The sequence below is a fragment of the Oncorhynchus mykiss genome, chromosome 8 (assembly GCF_057628025.1).
Source record: "Oncorhynchus mykiss isolate SJ-2025 chromosome 8, ASM5762802v1, whole genome shotgun sequence".
Lineage (NCBI taxonomy): Eukaryota > Metazoa > Chordata > Actinopteri > Salmoniformes > Salmonidae > Oncorhynchus > Oncorhynchus mykiss.
Genome location: NC_143029.1, coordinates 87,346,984 through 87,372,916, shown reverse-complemented (window position 1 = coordinate 87,372,916; position 25,933 = coordinate 87,346,984). Strand labels below are relative to the sequence as shown.

At 44.7% G+C, this 25,933-nt stretch overlaps 1 protein-coding gene and 1 long non-coding RNA gene across 2 annotated transcripts in view; both read left to right on the top strand.

Moving 5' to 3' along the window:
- LOC110530836 (serine/threonine-protein kinase OSR1) overlaps nt 1-21,817 on the top strand; it is a 34,459-nt gene extending 12,642 nt beyond the window's left edge. Inside the window, exons 9-17 of the mRNA XM_036986603.2 lie at nt 5,396-5,444; nt 5,585-5,650; nt 12,901-13,023; nt 13,554-13,583; nt 14,099-14,265; nt 15,645-15,697; nt 15,990-16,058; nt 16,192-16,256; nt 18,005-21,817. Of these exons, the coding sequence (XP_036842498.2) occupies nt 5,396-5,444; nt 5,585-5,650; nt 12,901-13,023; nt 13,554-13,583; nt 14,099-14,265; nt 15,645-15,697; nt 15,990-16,058; nt 16,192-16,256; nt 18,005-18,079 (697 nt within the window). The 3' untranslated portion in view covers nt 18,080-21,817. The remainder of the gene's footprint in view (nt 1-5,395; nt 5,445-5,584; nt 5,651-12,900; nt 13,024-13,553; nt 13,584-14,098; nt 14,266-15,644; nt 15,698-15,989; nt 16,059-16,191; nt 16,257-18,004) is intronic.
- A 460-nt stretch (nt 21,818-22,277) lies between these two features.
- LOC149982174 (uncharacterized) lies at nt 22,278-24,034 on the top strand. The gene is made up of 3 exons (XR_016482702.1): nt 22,278-22,392; nt 22,490-22,545; nt 22,761-24,034. It is a non-coding gene; the product is annotated as an uncharacterized LOC149982174 (long non-coding RNA).
- The last annotated feature ends 1,899 nt before the right edge of the window (nt 24,035-25,933 follow it).

Here is a 25,933-nt window from a genome sequence, read left to right as displayed (position 1 = left end):
GCGTGGAGGCGGCAGGGAGTCTAGTGGTTAGAGCGTGGAGGCGGCAGGGAGTCTAGTGGTTAGAGCGTGGAGGCGGCAGGGAGTCTAGTGGTTAGAGCGTGGAGGCGGCAGGGAGTCTGGTTAGAGCGTCGAGGCGGCAGGGAGTCTGGTTAGAGCGTCGAGGCGGCAGGGAGTCTAGTGGTTAGAGCGTGGAGGCGGCAGGGAGTCTAGTGGTTAGAGCGTGGAGGCGGCAGGGAGTCTAGTGGTTAGAGCGTGGAGGCGGCAGGGAGTCTAGTGGTTAGAGCGTGGAGGCGGCAGGGAGTCTAGTGGTTAGAGCGTGGAGGCGGCAGGGAGTCTAGTGGTTAGAGCGTGGAGGCGGCAGGGAGTCTGGTTAGAGCGTCGAGGCGGCAGGGAGTCTAGTGGTTAGAGCGTGGAGGCGGCAGGGAGTAGTGGTTAGAGCGTCGAGGCGGCAGGGAGTCTGGTTAGAGCGTGGAGGCGGCAGGGAGTCTAGTGGTTAGAGCGTGGAGGCGGCAGGGAGTCTAGTGGTTAGAGCGTGGAGGCGGCAGGGAGTCTAGTGGTTAGAGCGTGGAGGCGGCAGGGAGTCTAGTGGTTAGAGCGTGGAGGCGGCAGGGAGTCTAGTGGTTAGAGCGTGGAGGCGGCAGGGAGTCTAGTGGTTAGAGCGTGGAGGCGGCAGGGAGTCTGGTTAGAGCGTGGAGGCGGCAGGGAGTCTAGTGGTTAGAGCGTCGAGGCGGCAGGGAGTAGTGGTTAGAGCGTGGAGGCGGCAGGGAGTCTAGTGGTTAGAGCGTCGAGGCGGCAGGGAGTCTGGTTAGAGTGTGGAGGCGGCAGGGAGTCTAGTGGTTAGAGCGTGGAGGCGGCAGGGAGTCTAGTGGTTAGAGCGTGGAGGCGGCAGGGAGTCTAGTGGTTAGAGCGTGGAGGCGGCAGGGAGTCTAGTGGTTAGAGTGTGGAGGCGGCAGGGAGTCTAGTGGTTAGAGCGTGGAGGCGGCAGGGAGTCTGGTTAGAGCGTGGAGGCGGCAGGGAGTCTAGTGGTTAGAGCGTCGAGGCGGCAGGGAGTAGTGGTTAGAGCGTGGAGGCGGCAGGGAGTCTAGTGGTTAGAGCGTGGAGGCGGCAGGGAGTCTGGTTAGAGTGTGGAGGCGGCAGGGAGTCTAGTGGTTAGAGCGTGGAGGCGGCAGGGAGTCTAGTGGTTAGAGCGTGGAGGCGGCAGGGAGTCTAGTGGTTAGAGCGTGGAGGCGGCAGGGAGTCTAGTGGTTAGAGCGTGGAGGCGGCAGGGAGTCTGGTTAGAGCGTGGAGGCGGCAGGGAGTCTAGTGGTTAGAGCGTGGAGGCGGCAGGGAGTCTAGTGGTTAGAGCGTGGAGGCGGCAGGGAGTCTAGTGGTTAGAGCGTGGAGGCGGCAGGGAGTCTAGTGGTTAGAGCGTGGAGGCGGCAGGGAGTAGTGGTTAGAGCGTCGAGGCGGCAGGGAGTCTAGTGGTTAGAGTGTAGAGGCGGCAGGGAGTCTAGTGGTTAGAGTGTAGAGGTGGCAGGGAGTCTGGTTAGAGCGTCGAGGCGGCAGGGAGTCTAGTGGTTAGAGCGTCGAGGCGGCAGGGAGTCTAGTGGTTAGAGCGTGGAGGCGGCAGGGAGTCTAGTGGTTAGAGCGTGGAGGCGGCAGGGAGTCTGGTTAGAGCGTCGAGGCGGCAGGGAGTCTAGTGGTTAGAGCGTGGAGGCGGCAGGGAGTCTAGTGGTTAGAGCGTGGAGACGGCAGGGAGTCTATGGGTTAGAGCGTGGAGGCGGCAGGGAGTCTAGTGGTTAGAGCGTGGAGGCGGCAGGGAGTCTAGTGGTTAGAGCGTCGAGGCGGCAGGGAGTCTAGTGGTTAGAGCGTGGAGGCGGCAGGGAGTCTGGTTAGAGCGTCGAGGCGGCAGGGAGTCTAGTGGTTAGAGCGTGGAGGCGGCAGGGAGTCTGGTTAGAGCGTCGAGGCGGCAGGGAGTCTAGTGGTTAGAGCGTGGAGGCGGCAGGGAGTAGTGGTTAGAGCGTGGAGGCGGCAGGGAGTCTAGTGGTTAGAGCGTGGAGGCGGCAGGGAGTCTGGTTAGAGCGTCGAGGCGGCAGGGAGTCTAGTGGTTAGAGCATGGAGGCGGCAGGGAGTCTGGTTAGAGCGTCGAGGCGGCAGGGAGTCTAGTGGTTAGAGCGTGGAGGCGGCAGGGAGTCTGGTTAGAGCGTCGAGGCGGCAGGGAGTCTAGTGGTTAGAGCGTGGAGGCGGCAGGGAGTCTGGTTAGAGCGTCGAGGCGGCAGGGAGTCTAGTGGTTAGAGCGTGGAGGCGGCAGGGAGTCTAGTGGTTAGAGCGTGGAGGCGGCAGGGAGTCTAGTGGTTAGAGCGTGGAGGCGGCAGGGAGTCTAGTGGTTAGAGCGTGGAGGCGGCAGGGAGTCTAGTGGTTAGAGCGTGGAGGCGGTAACCGAAAGGTTTCTAGATCGAATCCCCGAGCTGACAATCTGTCGTTCTGCCCCTGAACAAGGCAGTTAACCCACTGTTCCTAGGCCGTCAGTGTCAATAAGAATTTGTTCTTAACTGCCTAGTTTAAATAAAGGTTAAATAAAAATTGCGGATAAGGTTATACAAAGTTGATTAACGGTACTGCCAGTTGATTTGATAGAATGTAGATACCGTACTGCCAGTTGATTTGATAGAATGTAGATGCGGTACAGCCAGTTGATTTGATAGAATGTAGATACGGTACTGCCAGTTGATTTGATAGAATGCAGATACGGTACTGCCAGTTGATTTGATAGAATGTAGATACGGTACTGCCAGTTGATTTGATAGAATGTAGATACGGTACTGCCAGTTGATTTGATAGAATGTAGATACGGTACTGCCAGTTGATTTGATAGAATGTAGATACCGTACTTCCAGTTGATTTGATAGAATGTAGATACGGTACTGCCAGTTGATTTGATAGAATGTAGATACCGTACTGCCAGTTGATTTGATAGGATGTAGATACGGTACTGCCAGTTGATTTGATAGAATGTAGATACGGTACTGCCAGTTGATTTGGGCTAGTCAGCCTGCAAAGTAAACACTTCCAAGGTAGCTAAGATAAATATTTCCTGAAGAAAATGTGTGGGTTTGCTTCAGCTGAATTAAAAATACTTGTAGCCCACCTTAGCCACTTGATCTTTGATATATATTGAATGGGCCAATTATTTCAAAAGGTATAAAAGGTATATTTGGTTGTAATGTTGAAATGTTTTACATCAAGAGTGGTCAACCATCCTCCGGGAGAGCTAATGGATGCAGGCTTGTATTCCATTACCCAGAAATGATCTGTTCAACTGCACCTTGATAAACTGTCTCTGATGTGTTTGAGCAGGGTGTGATCAAAAGCCTGCACATCCAGTAACTCTCCAGACTGAGGGTTGACCATGTGTTTTATACAGTTGTCTAACAGGTATTCTACTTTGTTTTGTTTTTTTGACCTTTTATTTAACTAGGCAAGTCAGTTAAGAACAAATTCTAATTTGGGACGGCAGGGTAGCCTAGTTGATTTGGACTAGTAACCGGAAGGTTGCAAGTTCAAATCCCCGAGCTGACAAGGTACAAATCTGTCGTTCTGCCCCTGAACAGGCAGTTAACCCACTGTTCCTAGACCGTCATTGAAAATAATAATTTGTTCTTAACTGACTTGCCTAGTTAAAAAAAAAAAAACATTTCAATGACGGCTCTGGGACTTTGTGGGGGTTATTAAGTCTCTTGCTCAACAACGTGTGATGGATGGTACATGGTATCAGAGAGAAGCCTCCCAGTGTCGATACCACATCACACACATTATTTATATGTACGTAGAGATGCCGTCAATTGTTGGCAATGGAAATTTAGTTCAAAGTAATGGAAAAGTCATGACATTGCACAGTCAGTTTATAATTTTTTTTTTGTATGTAACCCCAGTGGGAATTAAACCCACAAAACCCGACGTTGCTGGCTCAAGTCTAACCAACTGAGCCCACAAAGGACCACTGACTTGGCAGTACCGTATCTACATTCTATCAAATCAACTGGCAGTACCGTATCTACATTCTATCAAATCAACTGGCAGTACCGTATCTACAGTCTATCAAATCAACTGGCAGTACCGTATCTACATTCTATCAAATCAACTGGCAGTACCGTATCTACATTCTATCAAATCAACTGGCAGTACCGTATCTACATTCTATCAAATCAACTGGCAGTACCGTATCTACATTCTATCAAATCAACTGGCAGTACCGTATCTACATTCTATCAAATCAACTGGCAGTACCGTATCTACAGTCTATCAAATCAACTGGCAGTACCGTATCTTCATTCTATCAAATCAACTGGCAGTACCGTATCTACATTCTATCAAATCAACTGGCAGTACCGTATCTACATTCTATCAAATCAACTGGCAGTACCGTATCTACATTCTATCAAATCAACTGGCAGTACCGTATCTACATTCTATCAAATCAACTGGCAGTACCGTATCTACATTCTATCAAATCAACTGGCAGTACCGTATCTACATTCTATCAAATCAACTGGCAGTACCGTATCTACATTCTATCAAATCAACTGGCAGTACCGTATCTACATTCTATCAAATCAACTGGCAGTACCGTATCTACATTCTATCAAATCAACTGGCAGTACCGTATCTACATTCTATCAAATCAACTGGCAGTACCGTATCTACATTCTATCAAATCAACTGGCAGTACCGTATCTACAGTCTATCAAATCAACTGGCAGTACCGTATCTACAGTCTATCAAATCAACTGGCAGTACGGTATCTACAGTCTATCAAATCAACTGGCAGTACCGTATCTACATTCTATCAAATCAACTGGCAGTACGGTATCTACATTCTATCAAATCAACTGGCAGTACCGTATCTACATTCTATCAAATCAACTGGCAGTACCGTATCTACATTCTATCAAATCAACTGGCAGTACCGTATCTACATTCTGTCAAATCAACTGGCAGTACCGTATCTACATTCTATCAGGGGGTATTCCTGGAGAGCTTTCCCAGTTCAGACTTTTGCTCCAAAGCTAATCTAACCAATGTGATTCTACTAATCAGATGTGTTAACAACAGGTTTGGTGCCTCCTGCTATTAGTAAACTAATTCCACCGTGACACCATTTCTCCCAAGTTACCATTTGTCCTTTGTGTGGTGCGCCAGAAAGACGATACTCCTATTAGTCATCCAGTCTTATTCTGGGTCTCAACCATTCTCAATCCCATTTTCTAGTTGAGTGGGTTCTCTTACCTAATCGGATGTCCTTCCTGTCCTGCAGTGGTAAAGCACGTTGTGTGCTGTTAATGTCCTGCAGTATTAAAGCACATTGTGTGCTGTTAATGTCCTGCAGTATTAAAGCACATTGTGTGTTGTCTTTCAGACCAACTGCTGCTGAGCTGCTGAAACACAAATTCTTCACGAAAGCAAAGGTAAAGCCCACGTATACATCTGTAGGGGACAGGAACATTTACAAGATGCATGCTGTTAACAGGGGGGGGGGATAATACAAAACCATGTTATGTTGTCGTCCATGTGCTTTTTAATCTCTCTGTCTGCCTCTGTCTCGCAGAATAATGAATACTTGGAAGAGAAGCTGCTTCAGAAGGGTCCATCGATAGGAGACCGATCCAAACGGGTACGACGACAACCCCTTGATGTGTATAGTGGACCCCACATGACGCTCAGATCTGCTGTACTCTATCGCTGTTCTATATTAACGTTGTGTAATTTTTGCATCCCCCTGGACACTATCAAACACTACATAGACACTACATAGACGCTATCAAACACTACATAGACGCTATCATACACTACATAGACGCTATCATACACTACATAGAAGCTATCATGCACTACATAGACGCTATCATACACTACATAGACGCTATCATACACTACATAGACGCTATCATACACTACATAGAAGCTATCATACACTACATAGACGCTATCATACACTACATAGACGCTATCATACACTACATAGACGCTATCAAACACTACATAGACACTATCAAACACTACATAGACGCTATCATACACTACATAGACGCTATCATACACTACATAGACACTATCAAGCACCACATAGACGCTATCATGCACCACATAGACGCTATCATGCACCACATAGACGCTATCATGCACCACATAGACGCTATCATGCACCACATAGACGCTATCATGCACCACATAGACGCTATCATGCACCACATAGACGCTATCACACACCACATAGACACTATCATGCACCACAGACACTATCATGCACCACATAGACGCTATCATGCACCACATAGACGCTATAATGCACTACATAGACGCTATCATGCACCACATAGACGCTATCATGCACCACATAGACACTATCATGCACCACATAGACGCTATCATGCACTACATAGACGCTATCACGCACCACATAGACACTATCACGCACTACATAGACGCTATCATGCACTACATAGACGCTATCACACACCACATAGACACTATCACGCACTACATAGACACTATCATGCACCACATAGACGCTATCATGCACCACATAGACGCTATCATGCACCACATAGACGCTATCATGCACCACATAGACGCTATCATGCACCACATAGACGCTATCATGCACCACATAGACGCTATCATGCACCACATAGACGCTATCATGCACCACATAGACGCTATCATGCACCACATAGACGCTATCATGCACCACATAGACGCTATCATGCACCACAGACACTCATGCACCACATAGACGCTATCATGCACCACATAGACACTATCATGCACCACATAGACGCTATCATGCACCACATAGATGCTATCATGCACTACATAGACGCTATCATACACCACATAGACGCTATCATGCACCACATAGACGCTATCATGCACCACATAGACACTATCATGCACCACATAGACACTATCATGCACCACATAGACGCTATCATGCACCACATAGACGCTATCATGCACTACATAGACGCTATCATGCACCACATAGACGCTATCATGCACTACATAGACGCTATCATGCACCACATAGACGCTATCATGCACCACATAGACGCTATCATGCACCACATAGACGCTATCATGCACCACATAGACGCTATCATGCACCACATAGACACTATCATGCACCACATAGACGCTATCATGCACTACATAGACGCTATCACGCACCACATAGACACTATCACGCACTACATAGACGCTATCATGCACTACATAGACGCTATCATGCACCACATAGACGCTATCATGCACCACATAGACGCTATCATGCACCACATAGACGCTATCATGCACTACATAGACGCTATCATGCACCACAGACGCTATCATGCACCACATAGACGCTATCATGCACCACATAGACGCTATCATGCACCACATAGACGCTATCATGCACCACATAGACGCTATCATGCACCACATAGACGCTATCATACACTACATAGACGCTATCATGCACCACATAGACGCTATCATGCACCACATAGACGCTATCATGCACCACATAGACGCTATCATGCACCACATAGACACTATCATGCACCACATAGACGCTATCATGCACCACATAGACGCTATCATGCACCACATAGACACTATCATGCACCACATAGACGCTATCATGCACCACATAGACGCTATCATGCACTACATAGACACTATCATGCACCACATAGACGCTATCATGCACCACAGACGCTATCATGCACCACATAGACGCTATCATACACTACATAGACGCTATCATACACCACATAGACGCTATCATGCACTACATAGACGCTATCATGCACTACATAGACGCTATCATGCACTACATAGACGCTATCATACACTACATAGACGCTATCATGCACCACAGACACTATCATGCACCACATAGACGCTATCATGCACTACATAGACGCTATCATGCACCACATAGACGCTATCATGCACTACATAGACACTATCATGCACCACATAGACGCTATCATGCACCACATAGACGCTATCATGCACTACATAGACACTATCATGCACCACAGACGCTATCATGCACCACATAGACGCTATCATGCACCACAGACGCTATCATGCACCACATAGACGCTATCATGCACCACAGACACTATCATGCACCACATAGACGCTATCATGCACCACATAGACGCTATCATGCACCACATAGACGCTATCATGCACCACATAGACGCTATCATACACTACATAGACGCTATCATGCACTACATAGACGCTATCATGCACTACATAGATGCTATCATGCACTACATAGACGCTATCATGCACTACATAGACGCTATCATGCACCACATAGACGCTATCATGCACCACATAGACGCTATCATGCACCACATAGACGCTATCATGCACCACATAGACGCTATCATGCACCACATAGACGCTATCATGCACCACATAGACGCTATCATACACTACATAGACGCTATCATGCACTACATAGACGCTATCATGCACTACATAGACGCTATCATACACTACATAGACGCTATCATACACTACATAGACGCTATCATGCACCACATAGACGCTATCATGCACTACATAGACGCTATCATGCACCACATAGACGCTATCATGCACTACATAGACGCTATCATGCACCACATAGACGCTATCATGCACCACATAGACGCTATCATGCACTACATAGACGCTATCATACACTACATAGACGCTATCATGCACTACATAGACGCTATCATGCACTACATAGACACTATCATGCACCACATAGACGCTATCATGCACTACATAGACGCTATCATGCACCACATAGACGCTATCATACACTACATAGACGCTATCATGCACCACATAGACGCTATCAAGCACCACATAGACGCTATCAAGCACCACATAGACGCTATCAAGCACCACATAGACGCTATCAAGCACCACATAGACGCTATCAAGCACCACATAGACGCTATCATGCACCACATAGACGCTATCATGCACCACATAGACACTATCATGCACCACATAGACGCTATCAAGCACCACATAGACGCTATCAAGCACCACATAGACGCTATCAAGCACCACATAGACGCTATCATGCACTACATAGACACTATCATACACTACATAGACACTATCATGCACCACATAGACGCTATCATGCACCACATAGACGCTATCATGCACCACATAGACGCTATCAAGCACCACATAGACGCTATCAAGCACCACATAGACGCTATCAAGCACCACATAGACGCTATCAAGCACCACATAGACGCTATCAAGCACCACATAGACGCTATCATGCACCACATAGACGCTATCATGCACCACATAGACACTATCATGCACCACATAGACGCTATCAAGCACCACATAGACGCTATCAAGCACCACATAGACGCTATCAAGCACCACATAGACGCTATCATGCACCACATAGACGCTATCATGCACCACATAGACGCTATCATGCACCACATAGACGCTATCATGCACCACATAGACACTATCATGCACCACATAGACGCTATCATGCACCACATAGACGCTATCATGCACCACATAGACACTATCATGCACCACATAGACGCTATCATGCACCACATAGACGCTATCATGCACTACATAGACACTATCATGCACCACATAGACGCTATCATGCACCACAGACGCTATCATGCACCACATAGACGCTATCATACACTACATAGACGCTATCATACACCACATAGACGCTATCATGCACTACATAGACGCTATCATGCACTACATAGACGCTATCATGCACTACATAGACGCTATCATACACTACATAGACGCTATCATGCACCACAGACACTATCATGCACCACATAGACGCTATCATGCACTACATAGACGCTATCATGCACCACATAGACGCTATCATGCACTACATAGACACTATCATGCACCACATAGACGCTATCATGCACCACATAGACGCTATCATGCACTACATAGACACTATCATGCACCACAGACGCTATCATGCACCACATAGACGCTATCATGCACCACAGACGCTATCATGCACCACATAGACGCTATCATGCACCACAGACACTATCATGCACCACATAGACGCTATCATGCACCACATAGACGCTATCATGCACCACATAGACGCTATCATGCACCACATAGACGCTATCATACACTACATAGACGCTATCATGCACTACATAGACGCTATCATGCACTACATAGATGCTATCATGCACTACATAGACGCTATCATGCACTACATAGACGCTATCATGCACCACATAGACGCTATCATGCACCACATAGACGCTATCATGCACCACATAGACGCTATCATGCACCACATAGACGCTATCATGCACCACATAGACGCTATCATGCACCACATAGACGCTATCATGCACTACATAGACACTATCATGCACCACATAGACGCTATCATGCACTACATAGACGCTATCATGCACCACATAGACGCTATCATGCACCACATAGACGCTATCATGCACTACATAGACGCTATCATACACTACATAGACGCTATCATGCACTACATAGACGCTATCATGCACTACATAGACACTATCATGCACCACATAGACGCTATCATGCACTACATAGACGCTATCATGCACCACATAGACGCTATCATACACTACATAGACGCTATCATGCACCACATAGACGCTATCAAGCACCACATAGACGCTATCAAGCACCACATAGACGCTATCAAGCACCACATAGACGCTATCAAGCACCACATAGACGCTATCAAGCACCACATAGACGCTATCATGCACCACATAGACGCTATCATGCACCACATAGACACTATCATGCACCACATAGACGCTATCATACACCACATAGACGCTATCATGCACTACATAGACACTATCATGCACCACATAGACGCTATCATGCACCACATAGACGCTATCATGCACTACATAGACACTATCATGCACCACATAGACGCTATCATACACCACATAGACGCTATCATGCACCACATAGACGCTATCATGCACCACATAGACACTATCATGCACCACATAGACGCTATCATGCACCACATAGACACTATCATGCACCACATAGACGCTATCATGCACCACATAGACACTATCATGCACCACATAGACACTATCATGCACTACATAGACGCTATCATACACTACATAGACACTATCAAGCACCACATAGACGCTATCATGCACCACATAGACGCTATCATGCACCACATAGACGCTATCATGCACCACATAGACGCTATCATGCACCACATAGACGCTATCATGCACCACATAGACGCTATCATGCACCACATAGACGCTATCATGCACCACATAGACGCTATCATGCACCACATAGACACTACATAGACACTACATAGACGCTATCATGCACTACATAGACACTATCATGCACTACATAGATGCTATCATGCACCACATAGACACTACATAGACACTACATAGACGCTATCATGCACTACATAGACACTATCAAGCACCACATAGACGCTATCATACACCACATAGACGCTATCATACACTACATAGACGCTATCATGCACCACATAGACGCTATCATGCACCACATAGACACTACATAGACACTACATAGACGCTATCATGCACTACATAGACACTATCATGCACTACATAGATGCTATCATGCACCACATAGACACTACATAGACACTACATAGACGCTATCATGCACTACATAGACACTATCAAGCACCACATAGACGCTATCATACACCACATAGACGCTATCATGCACTACATAGACGCTATCATGCACCACATAGACGCTATCATACACTACATAGACGCTATCATACACCACATAGACGCTATCATACACTACATAGACGCTATCATGCACCACATAGACGCTATCATGCACCACATAGACACTATCATGCACCACATAGACGCTATCACACACCACATAGACACTATCAAGCACCACATAGACGCTATCACACACCACATAGACACTATCAAGCACCACATAGACGCTATCATGCACCACATAGACGCTATCATACACTACATAGACACTATCACACACCACATAGACACTATCAAGCACCACATAGACGCTATCATGCACCACATAGACGCTATCACACACCACATAGACACTATCAAGCACCACATAGACGCTATCAAGCACCACATAGACACTATCAAGCACCACATAGACGCTATCACACACCACATAGACACCACATAGACACTACATAGACACTACATAGACTCTATCATGCACTACATAGACACTACATAGACACTACATAGACACTATCATGCACCACATAGACGCTACAGGGGGAAATATATTAGTTATTCAAGTTTCCAGGGATTAATATTAGTGTGAGCTAAAAGATACATGTTTACGTTTTAGATGGATTTAAAAATTATAAATAAATATTTAACCTTTTATTTAACTAGGCAAGTCAGTTTACAATGACAGTCTAGGAACAGTGGGTTGTTCAGGAGCAGAAGGCTAGTTGAGAACAAGTTTCTCATTTACAACCGCAACCTGGCCAAGATAAAGCAAAGCAGTGCGACACAAACAACACAGAGTTACACATTGGAATAAACAAACATACAGTCAATAATATAGTATACTTCTTTTTTTTCCCCTCCTATGTACAGTGTGTGCAAATGAGGCTTCCTGTATAGGAGGAGGAAAATGGTCCACAATGGGTTTGTTTGGTTTGCCTGTTTTTATGTGGTGAGATCATGGGAATGGTCGCCTGTTTTGTTTTGTTTTTTTTTCCCTCAAAATGCCATGCTGAAGACTTAGTGTGTTACCGTGCGTGTGTGGTGACATTTAATGCAGGTGCGTCGCGTGCCTGGTTCCAGTGGTCGTCTCCATAAGACCGAGGACGGGGAGTGGGAGTGGAGTGATGACGAGTTGGACATGGAGAGTGAAGAGGGCCAGGCTGCTGTGGCAGCTCTACGGGTGAGACTACCTCACCCCTCGCTAGCCTGACCTGGCTTTTAAATACTAGCTCAAATGCTTACAGGGATGTTTACCCCCGGACACTGATTGTTCAGCCTAGTCCTGGGCTACAAAGTTTCCTCAATGGAGATTCTGTATCTGAAGTGTTTTTTTTTTTTTTTTGTCTAGGACTAGGGTTAATCTGTGTCCGGGGAACCGGCCCTTAGGGTTTTCTCTAGCCTGCCCGGAGTGGGTTGTGCTTTTGCTACTATTCTATTGGTGTCATTGTTCCTTGGCAAGCTCAATCAAGCCCAGGTTAAGTATTTCAAAATGATTTGAAGTCGTATTTGAACCCAGGTCTCCTAGCTGTAGCCTTACTATAGCCCTGTAGTGGTTCAATACCACCTGGGACTCAATCAACTAAATCAATCAATCAGATGTTCAATCAAACCTGTTACTGTGTGTGTGTGTGGGGGGGGGGGGGGGGGGGGGGATATAATGAATTGTGTGTTCTTCTGATGTCTGTTAATCTTTGTCGTATTCCATTCTAGTCTCCCAGAGTGAAAGATGGCTGCATCGAGGTAAGCCCTGGTGTTGGTATGAAATCAGAACACCTCAAACTTGTTTTCTATCTTCATTGCTGAAACAATAGGGGCTTTTAGTTGTGCATGAAATTTGCATGAAATTTGAATTAGAAGAATTATTGCCAAATGCTTTGATCGAAGTCTCTCTTTTATCTACCCCCCCCCCCCCCCCCCCCCAAAAAAAAACTGTGTGTTAAATGTAGTTGATGACGTAACACTTTACTGAAGGCATACAGGTATAATGCACTATGGCGCGTTCATAATGCATTATAAGACTTGTCATAAGTATCTACAGCCACGTTCACCCTGCACTGAGCTGACAGTCTCCTTACTCCTTGGGTTAAGTGAATGCAGTGTGAAATGGCCTTTTCCATTTTAAATCATTTAGCTGATGCTCTTATCCAGAGCATTCATCTTAAGGTAACTAGGTAAGACAACCACATTCGCATTTAAATGGTTATTGAATCTCTTCCTGATACAGTAGGAGTTTATCTTTCTCTGGTTCTCCTCAGATTTTCCCTCCAGAGGATGGTTCGCCCAGTCTGCTCCGTCCAGGAGGGGCAGGGCAGGACAAGGACAAGCCAGACGAGGCCACCCTGATCCAGGGGGATGTTCCAGCCCAGGACCCCGCTGCCGCCTCCACCACCAAAGTCCCCATCAGCCTGGTGTTGAGGTTGAGGTATGTATCATTTGGTGCAGGGGTCTTCAACCCCTGGTCTATGGACCGATGCTGGTCCATGGGGATGTTTACTGACCAGTTCCTCCGATGCTTCACTGATATGACAGTGATTCAGTCCCCAAGTGCTAGTTTTAATTTGTGGTCCTCCAGGGTGTCTGTCCCTGGAACACATTGGAGGGAGGGCCGTAGCTTGTCTGTCCCTGGAACCCATTGGAGGGAGGGCCGTAGCTTGTCTGTCCCTGGAACGCATTGGAGGGAGGGCCGTAGCTTGTCTGTCCCTGGAACGCATTGGAGGGAGGGCCGTAGCTTGTCTGTCCCTGGAACGCATTGGAGGGAGGGCCGTAGCTTGTCTGTCCCTGAAACGCATTGGAGGGAGGGCCGTAGCTTGTCTGTCCCTGGAACGCATTGGAGGGAGGGCCGTAGCTTGTCTGTCCCTGAAACGCATTGGAGGGAGGGCCGTAGCTTGTCTGTCCCTGGAACGCATTGGAGGGAGGGCCGTAGCTTGTCTGTCCCTGGAACCCATTGGAGGGAGGGCCGTAGCTTGTCTGTCCCTGGAACACATTGGAGGGAGGGCCGTAGCTTGTCTGTCCCTGGAACGCATTGGAGGGAGGGCCGTAGCTTGTCTGTCCCTGGAACGCATTGGAGGGAGGGCCGTAGCTTGTCTGTCCCTGGAACGCATTGGAGGGAGGGCCGTAGCTTGTCTGTCCCTGGAACGCATTGGAGGGAGGGCCGTAGCTTGTCTGTCCCTGGAACGCATTGGAGGGAGGGCCGTAGCTTGTCTGTCCCTGGAACGCATTGGAGGGAGGGCCGTAGCTTGTCTGTCCCTGGAACGCATTGGAGGGAGGGCCGTAGCTTGTCTGTCCCTGGAACGCATTGGAGGGAGGGCCGTAGCTTGTCTGTCCCTGGAACGCATTGGAGGGAGGGCCGTAGCTTGTCTGTCCCTGGAACGCATTGGAGGGAGGGCCGTAGCTTGTCTGTCCCTGGAACGCATTGGAGGGAGGGCCGTAGCTTGTCTGTCCCTGGAACGCATTGGAGGGAGGGCCGTAGCTTGTCTGTCCCTGGAACGCATTGGAGGGAGGGCCGTAGCTTGTCTGTCCCTGGAACGCATTGGAGGGAGGGCCGTAGCTTGTCTGTCCCTGGAACGCATTGGAGGGAGGGCCGTAGCTTGTCTGTCCCTGGAACGCATTGGAGGGAGGGCCGTAGCTTGTCTGTCCCTGGAACGCATTGTTTTTAGAGAAAACGGACCTAGTGGATGTTTCCCATGCTTTTTCTATTATATATATTATATTATTATTATATTATTATTATTATTATATTATTATTATTATATGCCACATACCTTAACGTTCTAATAACCAATTCTAACTTTCCTCTCCCAGAAACTTGAAGAAAGAACTGAATGACATCCGTTTTGAGTTTATGCCTGGAAGAGGTAGGTGTTTTGTGTGTTTGTTTTTTTTAAAGATTTTTTTAAAACATCACAAGGTTTTATTCTGATCTTATGTTGAACCGGAGTCAAGAGGGGGACGCTGTCTTTTATTGTACGCTTGTGTCAACAATCCTCTCTCTTGCTTTCTCTCGCTTCTGTCTCTCTCGATTCAATTCTAGGCGATTTATTGGCATGGGAAACATATGTTTACATTGCCAAAGCAAGTGAAATGGATGATAAAGCCAAAGTTAAATAAACAAAAAATGAACTGTAAACATTACTCTCTCTCTCTCAGACTCAGCTGATGGAGTTTCTCAGGAGTTAGTTTCAGCAGGACTGGTGGATGGGAAAGACTTAGTGGTCGGTGAGTGAGAAACCTAGGATAAGTCATACAAAGGCCACCATTGTTCAGAGTTTCGGGCAGAGATGGCTGAAATTATGGCGTTTTTTCAATGACTCCTCAGTAACTCCTGCTTTCATCTCTGGGTTCTTTCCAGTTGCTGCCAATTTGCAGAAGATTGTTGATGATCCTCTCAACAATAAAAATGTCACTTTCAAACTGGTAAGTTTGCTAAACCCTCCATTGTCCTATTGAAATACAGTGCCTTGCGAAAGTATTCGGCCCCCTTGAACTTTGTGACCTTTTGCCACATTTCAGGCTTCAAACATAAAGATATAAAACTGTATTTTTTTGTGAAGAATCAACAACAAGTGGGACACAATCATGAAGTGGAACGACATTTATTGGATATTTCAAACTTTTTTAACAAAAAAAAATTGGGCGCGCAAAATTATTCAGCCCCCTTAAGTTAATACTTTGTAGCGCCACCTTTTGCTGCGATTACAGCTGTAAGTCGCTTGGGGTATGTCTCTATCAGTTTTGCACATCGAGAGACTGACATTTTTTCCCATTCCTCCTTGCAAAACAGCTCGAGCTCAGTGAGGTTGGATGGAGAGCATTTGTGAACAGCAGTTTTCAGTTCTTTCCACAGATTCTCGATTGGATTCAGATCTGGACTTTGACTTGGCCATTCTAACACCTGGATATGTTTATTTTTGAACCATTCCATTGTAGATTTTGCTTTATGTTTTGGATCATTGTCTTGTTGGAAGACAAATCTCCGTCCCAGTCTCAGGTCTTTTGCAGACTCCATCAGTTTTTCTTCCAGAATGGTCCTGTATTTGGCTCCATCCATCTTCCCATCAATTTTAACCATCTTCCCTGTCCCTGCTGAAGAAAAGCAGGCCCAAACCATGATGCTGCCACCACCATGTTTGACAGTGGGGATGGTGTGTTCAGGGTGATGAGCTGTGTTGCTTTTACGCCAAACATAACGTTTTGCATTGTTGCCAAAAAGTTCAATTTTGGTTTCATCTGACCAGAGCACCTTCTTCCACATGTTTGGTGTGTCTCCCAGGTAGCTTGTGGCAAACTTTAAACAACACTTTTTATGGATATCTTTAAGAAATTGCTTTCTTCTTGCCACTCTTCCATAATGGCAAGATTTGTGCAATATACGACTGATTGTTGTCCTATGGACAGAGTCTCCCACCTCAGCTGTAGATCTCTGCAGTTCATCCAGAGTGATCATGGGCCTCTTGGCTGCATCTCTGATCAGTCTTCTCCTTGTATGAGCTGAAAGTTTAGAGGGACGGCCAGGTCTTGGTAGATTTGCAGTGGTCTGATACTCCTTCCATTTCAATATTAGCGCTTGCACAGTGCTCCTTGGAATGTTTAAAGCTTGGGAAATCTTTTTGTATCCAAATCCGGCTTTAAACTTCTTCACAACAGTATCTCGGACCTGCCTGGTGTGTTCCTTGTTCTTCATGATGCTCTCTGCGCTTTTAACGGACCTCTGAGACTATCACAGTGCAGGTGCATTTATACGGAGACTTGATTACACACAGGTGGATTGTATTTATCATCATTAGTCATTTAGGTCAACATTGGATCATTCAGAGATCCTCACTGAACTTCTGGAGAGAGTTTGCTGCACTGAAAGTAAAGGGGCTGAATAATTTTGCATGCCCAATTTTTCAGTTTTTGATTTGTTAAAAAAGTTTGAAATATCCAATAAATGTCGTTCCACTTCATGATTGTGTCCCACTTGTTGTTGATTCTTCACAAAAAAATACAGTTTTATATCTTTATGTTTGAAGCCTGAAATGTGGCAAAAGATTGCAAAGTTCAAGGGGGCCGAATACTTTCGCAAGGCACTGTAACTCTATGTCCTGTGCAACAGCCTATGAGGACAGTGAGAAATGAGAATAAAATAATGTTTTTTTTCCGTTCTCCTTTTTTCCTCTCAGGCATCTGGCATAGATGAGTCCGAGATCCCTGATGATGTCAAGCTGATGGGTTTCGCTCAGCTCAGCATCAGTTAACTCAACGGTCTTTCATCAAAGAACAACAACAGTATTGTGGAGCAGCGTAGTTCTAATTTCCAAGACGCCACTACTGCCAAGGAGAAGAGCTGCGTTTGTCAACCTGTAGGGTTCTTTTCTTTACTGAACTCTGCTGTGTTAGTTAAAATGGACGGGCTATGAGAACGGGACCAGCGCAACAGTAAAACAACAACAAGTTAGAACAGGAAATCACATTATGAAAGAGTTTATAGCAGGACCGATCCACAACGTGTATCTGGGAGGGAGGACGACGTCGCAATCAACGATGTCATCATCGACTTATAATTTTTTTTTTTTTTTAATTAATAAACAAACAACAAACCATTTTCTTAGTTAGTGTTGTACAATCCAAAAGCATTATATAATACGATGTAACTGCTGCCAGTTCTGGAAGTGGTAGCAACAACATAAATGCCTTTTTATCGACCGTGCCACTGAACCAACTGAGTGTTGTGTGTGTGTGTGTGTAGAGGCCTCCACTATTGGATGACATACTGTATACTGCCTCTCAAATGGACACCTATTACCTACATCGTGCACTATTTATGGGCCTCGGTCAAAAGTAGTGCACTATGTAGGGAACGGGGGGGGGGGGCATTTGGGACGTGGACATGGTATATTAGGCAGTGTAAAGGAGCGGGGGGGGGGGGGGTCTTAGTAAGGATCTATTACAGTGTGGATCTATGTAGTAAAGGGATTGAATGGCTTGAGTTCACTTGATAATATGATTGATATTAAACTCTAGGGGCCCTTAGTCACACACAGTTTAAACCCCTTACTACACCATGACTAGCCAGTTGTATTTCTTTTCTCTTCGTGTATATCATAACATAAGTTGACGTAAGCTTTCTTAGCTGTCTCATACGCTTTCTTGAGTGTATCTGTTGGTTATAACCTCTCATAGGGGTATCATAAGTTGACATTCGCTGTCATAAGTTAACTGTTGACATCAGCTGTTATAACCTCTCATTGCTGTATCATTAGTTCAGGTCACCCCAGACAGACAGGACAGACACCTCATTGCTCTAACGTGGAAGGTGGTCTGTTCAGGAGGGAGAAATGTTACAGGACATAGTGAAAAGTTCAGATGTAAAAAAAAAAAATAATATGTATAGTGTAGAACAGATAGGATTGCCTGTCATATAGATTCAGGAGTCAGTGTCTGCTCTATTCATTACATTTCTACGTGCAAACCTTCTGGACCGTGAATCCAGTGTTTTAATACGTGAAGGTAAAACAATACCTTACTGAGACCTTGATAATTATGGTCTTGGGAGTGACTATGCAACTTTGTCTCTGTAATGTCCAGTACCAGCGGTTCACTAGCCACTGGACCGCTGTTCCCTTGCTAGCTAGCTGCCATCACTAGCCACTTGACCGCTGTTCTCTCGCTAGCTAGCTGCCATCACTAGCCACTCGACCGCTGTTCCCTCGCTAGCTAGCTGCCATCACTAGCCACTCGACCGCTGTTCTCTCGCTAGCTAGCTGCCATCACTAGCCACTGGACCGCTGTTCCCTCGCTAGCTAGCTGCCATCACTAGCCACTCGACCGCTGTTCTCTCGCTAGCTAGCTGCCATCACTATGGCCACTGGACCGCTGTTCCCTCGCTAGCTAGCTGCCATCACTATGGCCACTCGACCGCTGTTCTCTCGCTAGCTAGCTGCCATCACTATGGCCACTGGACCGCTGTTCCCTCGCTAGCTAGCTGCCATCACTATGGCCACTGGACCGCTGTTCCCTCGCTAGCTAGCTGTCATCACTATGGCCACTGGACCGCTGTTCTCTCGCTAGCTAGCTGTCATCATTATGTCTCTTCTATCAATAGCTAGCTATTTGTCATTATGTCTCTTATCAATAGCTAACTATCTGTCATCATTATGTCTCTTTATCTCACTAGCTAGCTGTCATCATTATGTCTCTATAGACATTAATGTCCGTTCCGTCATCGTAGATGGACAAAATAATTTGTGTCGTCCAATCCATCCACTCACCTGAAAGTCACCGACTGTTGCCACTCCCACTTTACATTGTATGTTGGTTGGTTGGTAGTGTTGGACAAGCTACTATGAAACTATAGTTTACCAATTACTTCACACTGGAAGAAGTTAAGCTATGCTAAAGTTACCCTTAAGGAAAACACAGCTTAACAAAAGTTACTTAGGAGAAAGTAGTTTACTACAAACTTGGTGAAAAATATCTGAATCTGAAATGGCAAACTACAAATTAAACAAAAGCTTTTAAGAATTGGGCAGGTCTGATTCTGAAAAAGAAAGCATGTTCATGCCTACTTAACACATTTTAACTTGTTGCAACAAAAAAAAAACAGTAGTGTGTAGTTCCAGTAGTTAGCTACAACGCTACTGAAAACACTACCAAGATTTGAATTTAATTAAACTACCGGCGAGCTACTGCAAAATGTAATTAAATGACTAGTTGAACTAAAAATTTGAAATGTAGTTCTCAACTCCCTGACACGGTTGGTTGGTGTGTGTGATGTGCATTTGCTGGTTCAGGTACTGTTTGTAATTTGATCTATTTAGCAGATGATGTATTTCAAAAAGGTACGTACATTTTTATAATGGGAACTGATGATGGATGACCCCACCATGCACTGTCAGTCACACACCCTCCCAAAGGTATGTTTGTGAGTAGGAGGCAAAGCAAAAACACTGACTGTTTCTGGAGTACGTTTCTAAGACGGAAGAAAGGCTCTTATTGTACATATGATTACGTCAGAAAAATAACTGGTATACTTGATCAGCTCACCCAGTCTATAAGTTAAAATAATTAAACTACAGCGAGTTGGTTGGTTTTTTTTGTTGGTTTTTTTTCCTTTTGTATCGACTTTTCCCACTGTTGGCCTTCTGTTAGATATTCATCACTAATTCCAAGTTATGTTCCTAATCATGCCACATCTGATTTGCTAAATTGGCACCCTTTTAAAAAAATATATATATATTATTATTAACATAGCTGCGTATTTTATTTCAAACGGCTTGTGATCTGGCTGACATTCTATGATTTTGTTGTCATGGTGATATTTTAATATGCAATTTGTATTTTTCGAATCACTGAAACCGTTCCAATTTAGAGTTGGTTTCCTGTAGTAAGTCTCACAAACTGGAAGGATGTTCCTCAACAAATGTAAATGTAGGTCTAGCTAACAAACACAACAAAATGACAACTGACACCTTTCCCACTAGTGTGTGATATGCTGCTTTCAGACTGAGCAATAATGTTGAAGAAAGTTAGCCTGGGTGCCAGTTTCTCTGTGCCATCATCCCAAAGTCCCTGTCACTCATTGTCATGGAAAACAATGCAATTGGCAGGAGAATAAACAGATTTGCGACACCCGGGCTAGAAGAAAGTGTGAGCTGATAGCAAAATGTCTCTTTTCCCCTCTGTATTGTGACACCAATTGGAAAGCCACTGTTGTCAGGTCACTGTCACAAGGCAAACTCTTTTTGAATGATGAGTATTTATTATAACACTCACTTGGAAATTAATGAACTTTATGATTTTTTTTTTTTGTATTTTTTTGGGGGAAGTTGGTTTTACTTGAAACCAATGCATATATTTTCAATGTTGTGTATCGTCACAAAACGTGCACGTGATCAAAATCAAGTGTGTTGATTATTTGACGAATGTTATTTGTGAAACCTTTTAGAAATTAAATTCCAAAACTTGATGTCATGAATTAAAAGCCCTTTGCAGAATCAATGTTGCAAATGTGTGGTTAAAAGAAAATTGCCATCACACACAAACATGAAAAGAAAAAAAATTATTGTCAACTATTATTTCTAAAAACTGGTGAATAGGTAAATAAAATCACATTATTTGAATCAAGTCCCAAGAGTTTTTTAAAAATGTTTTTATATAAATGCATTGCCAAGAATCTGCATAAAACAATGTGACTCTGGGTCAAGGCACAACGGTAGCCTGCGTCCCTCTGTTGCTAACCTAACGCTTCCTTCCCTGCGCTTTCCTTTGCACTATAAACACGTGACCGCCCGCTTGACTACATATAAACCGGTTTGCGCAAAGGATCCAATTAATTGGCAACATTTCAAACTGTGGATAAGTTTGTACAGTTACACGCTGTAACTGGTTTTCAGTCTGGTCACAAGTGCAGGAAGATCTACTGGCCCTTGCAAGCATAGCCAGATAACAGTTTCAGTTACATTGATGCTACAGAGGTTTTGTAAAGTTTCAGCCAGTAGTTTTGAAAGTAGTCTAGCTAAACCACGATCGTGTAGAATGTCATCCATTTTGTATCATGTGTTACAAATTTGTAAGTGCGTTCACTATGAAAGGGACGAACACGCAACTTGCATGAACAAAATATTTGAAGGGTTAAATGTAAGGATTTGTGTGTCTTTCTTGACCAGGAGAAGACTACAGATGGTGTACTACGCAGGTCAGGAGGGGAAAGGATCATTTGATGGTATGAGTCAAACTGTTGGAGAGGAGACTTAGTACACTAGTTAACGACTTGTTCCTCAAACAGAATGATAGACAATGACAATTATATTTCTAACAAACAAAAAGGAATGAGAATATTTTTTTTTTTATGAGAAGTGAGATTTGAAACCATAAGATGTTATTATGCTTTTAATTCATTGTTGGTGTTCTTATGTGTTCGTATCTATTTCCCTGTAGGAATGTGGTCATCTTGAACAATGCAAGCGATCTGAAAGTGGTTGAACTCCCACAGTATCATCCAAACTTCAAACCGTGTGGAGGCTTTTAATATCACAACTTTGGCAGCGATTATAGCCTCGAGTCTTCTTGGTTATGACACTACATGCTTGGCACACCTGTATTTGGGGAGTTTCTCCCAGTCTTTTCTGCAGAGCCTCAAGTTGGATGGGGAGCGTCGCTGAACCCGATGTTCAAGTCCGGGCTCAAGGACATTCGGGTTCAAGTCTGGGCTCTGGCTGGGCCACTCAAGGACATTGAGAGATTTGTTCCTAAGACACTCCTGCATTGTCTTGGCGGTGTGCCTAATGTCATTGTCCTGTTGGAAGGTGAACCTTCTCCCCAGTCTGAGGTCTTCAGCGCTCTGGAGCAGGTTTTCATCAAGGGTCTTTCTGTACTTTGCTCTGTTCTTCTTTTCCTCGATCCTTACTAGTCTCCTAGTCCCTGCTGCTGAAAAACTGCCACAGCATGATGCTGCCACTACCATGCTTCACCGTAGGGATTGTGTCAGGGTTCTTCCAGACGTGACACTTGGCATTCTGGACAAAGAGTTCCATATTGGTTTCATCAGACCAGAGAATCTTGTTTCTCATGGTCAGAGTCCTTTAGGTGCCTTTTGGCAAACTCCAAGTGGGCTATCGTGCCTTAATGAGGAGGGGCTTCCATCTGGCCACTTTACCATAAAGGCCTGATTGGTGGAGTGCTGCAGAGATGGTTGTCCTTGTGGAAGGTTCTCCCATCTCCACAGAGGAACTCTGGAGAACTGTTAGAGTGACCACCAGGTTCTTGTTCACCTCCCTGACCAACGCCCTTCTCCCCCACTTGCTCAGTTTGGCTGGGCGGCCAACTCTAGGAAGAGTCTTGGTTGTTCTAAACTTCTTCCATTTAAGAATGATGGAGGCCACTGTGTTCTTCGGGACCTTCAATGCTACAGAAATATTTCGGTACCATTCCCCAGTTCTGTGCCTCGACACAATCCTGTCTCGGAGCTCTACGGACAATTCCTTTTGACCTCATGGCTTGGTTTTTGCTCTGACATGCAATGTCAACTGTGGGAATTTACATAACCAGTCAAGAGTTTGGACAGACCTACTCAATGTTTTTTTTCTTTATTTTTCTACATTGTAGAATAGTTGTGAAGACATCAAAACTATGAAATAACACATGGAATCATGTAGTAACCAAAAAAGTGTTAAGACGGGTCTATTTGTGTTCAATACAGGAATGAAAACAAACCAGCGCTACTTTTCATGTCTTGCGCAACTCTCAACAGTGTTACCCAGTTCCTAGTTGGCCTACTTCTTCATTGCACAAAGGAATAACCTCAACCAAATTCCAAAGACTGGTGACATCCAGTGGAAGCGGTAGGAACTGAAAACCAGTTCCTGAACAGACAGACCTCAAAAAAAAAAAAAAAGCTGAACGGTTAGTCCTCGGGGTTTTGCCTGCTACATAAATTCTGTTATACTCACAGAGATGATTCGAACAGTTTTAGAAATGTCAGAGTGTTTTCTATCCAAATCTATGAATAATATGCATATCTTATATTCTTGGCATGAGTAGCAGGAAGTTGAAATTGGGCAGGCTATTTATCCAAAAGTGAAAATTCTGCCCCCTAGCCCCAAGAGGGACTCCACCAACGAAACTAGATCATCACATTTTGAAATGTTCAGGAGAGAATTCCAAGACTACGAAGTTAAGTAACTAAACTATTTCTACCATGACCTGTTGTAATTTTTGGTGCTGTCAGAAGCAAAGGAGAATGGGACCGTAAATTATATTTATTTACCGACCTGACTAAAAAGAACAGAGAGAAAATGGCATTTTACCCAGTATGGCCTTATAAATCAGTGTATATCCGTGTTTAAGCTTTACGCAAGGTCAATGACGACCAGCCAACAGCGCTGTAGAGATCACAATGATGTGTTAGACGTTTTTGATTTGTAATGAACCTGAGGGCTGCATGATACACTGAATCGGGTGCTCTCAGGATAGTGGTTGAGGCCTGCATATATATAACATCACTAAAATCTAAAACCGCCAGCTCCTTCCTGGCCACAAAAGAAAAACAAGCCTTATGCTGGTAATAAAAACCTATTCTCAGCTTGAGCTTCCTTATCAAGTTCTCTACATGCACGGTGAAGCTCAGTTTATCATCAACCCACACACTTTAACTTGCTCTATAGTATGTCCAGTAACATGCCTGGCATTTGAAAATACCATGCCTTTTGTTTTACCTGAATTTAGTACCAGCTTTAAATCATACAGATTCTGTTGTATGATGTTAAATGCTCTTTGGGCATTTTCAAAAGTGAAAGATAAACTACAACCACTTGAATAAAGAACAGTATCATCTGCATAAAAATGAACACCCGCTTTTTCAATAAGATCCCAAATGTTGTTGATATACAAAATGAACAACAGTGGGCCCAAAATAGAACCTTGCGGAACACCTGAGCACACCTCTACGGACTCAGATTTACAACCATCCGCCATTACACATTGTGAACGATTTGATAGGTAATTTATAAACCAATCTAGAGCCTGACCAGTAATTCCACAACATTTTAACCTTTGCATGTTTTTCTTTACTTATCCCATGAACAGGGCCCAAAGGCTGCAAAGTGTTTATTGAAGTAAGTCAATAAAATGTTATGTTAAATGTATGTTATGTACTGGTCTATTCAGCACCCACCTGTTAAGTTTCACAATGTCTTGAAATGTTGAAAGGACACCTAGGGTTGAATTCAAATCTGTGTTGTTGATTAATAGCATAGTGTAAAAGTTAACTTCAAATCAGACCATACAAATCAAATCATATTTTTTTGTCACATACACTGAATACAACACCTTACCTTGAAATGCTTACTTACAAGCCCTTAACCAACAATGCAGTTTAAAAAAAAAATAGAGTTAAGAAAATATGAACCTAAAATGAACTAAAGTAAAACATTTAAAAGTAACACAATAAAATAACAATATATATATATACCATTTTCTTTTTTACCTTTATGTAACTAGCAAGTCAGTTAAGAAAAAAATCTTATTTTACAATGACCGGCCAAAACCGGACGATGCTGGGGCAATTGTGCGCCGCCCTATGGGACTCCCAATCACTGCCGGATGAGATGCAG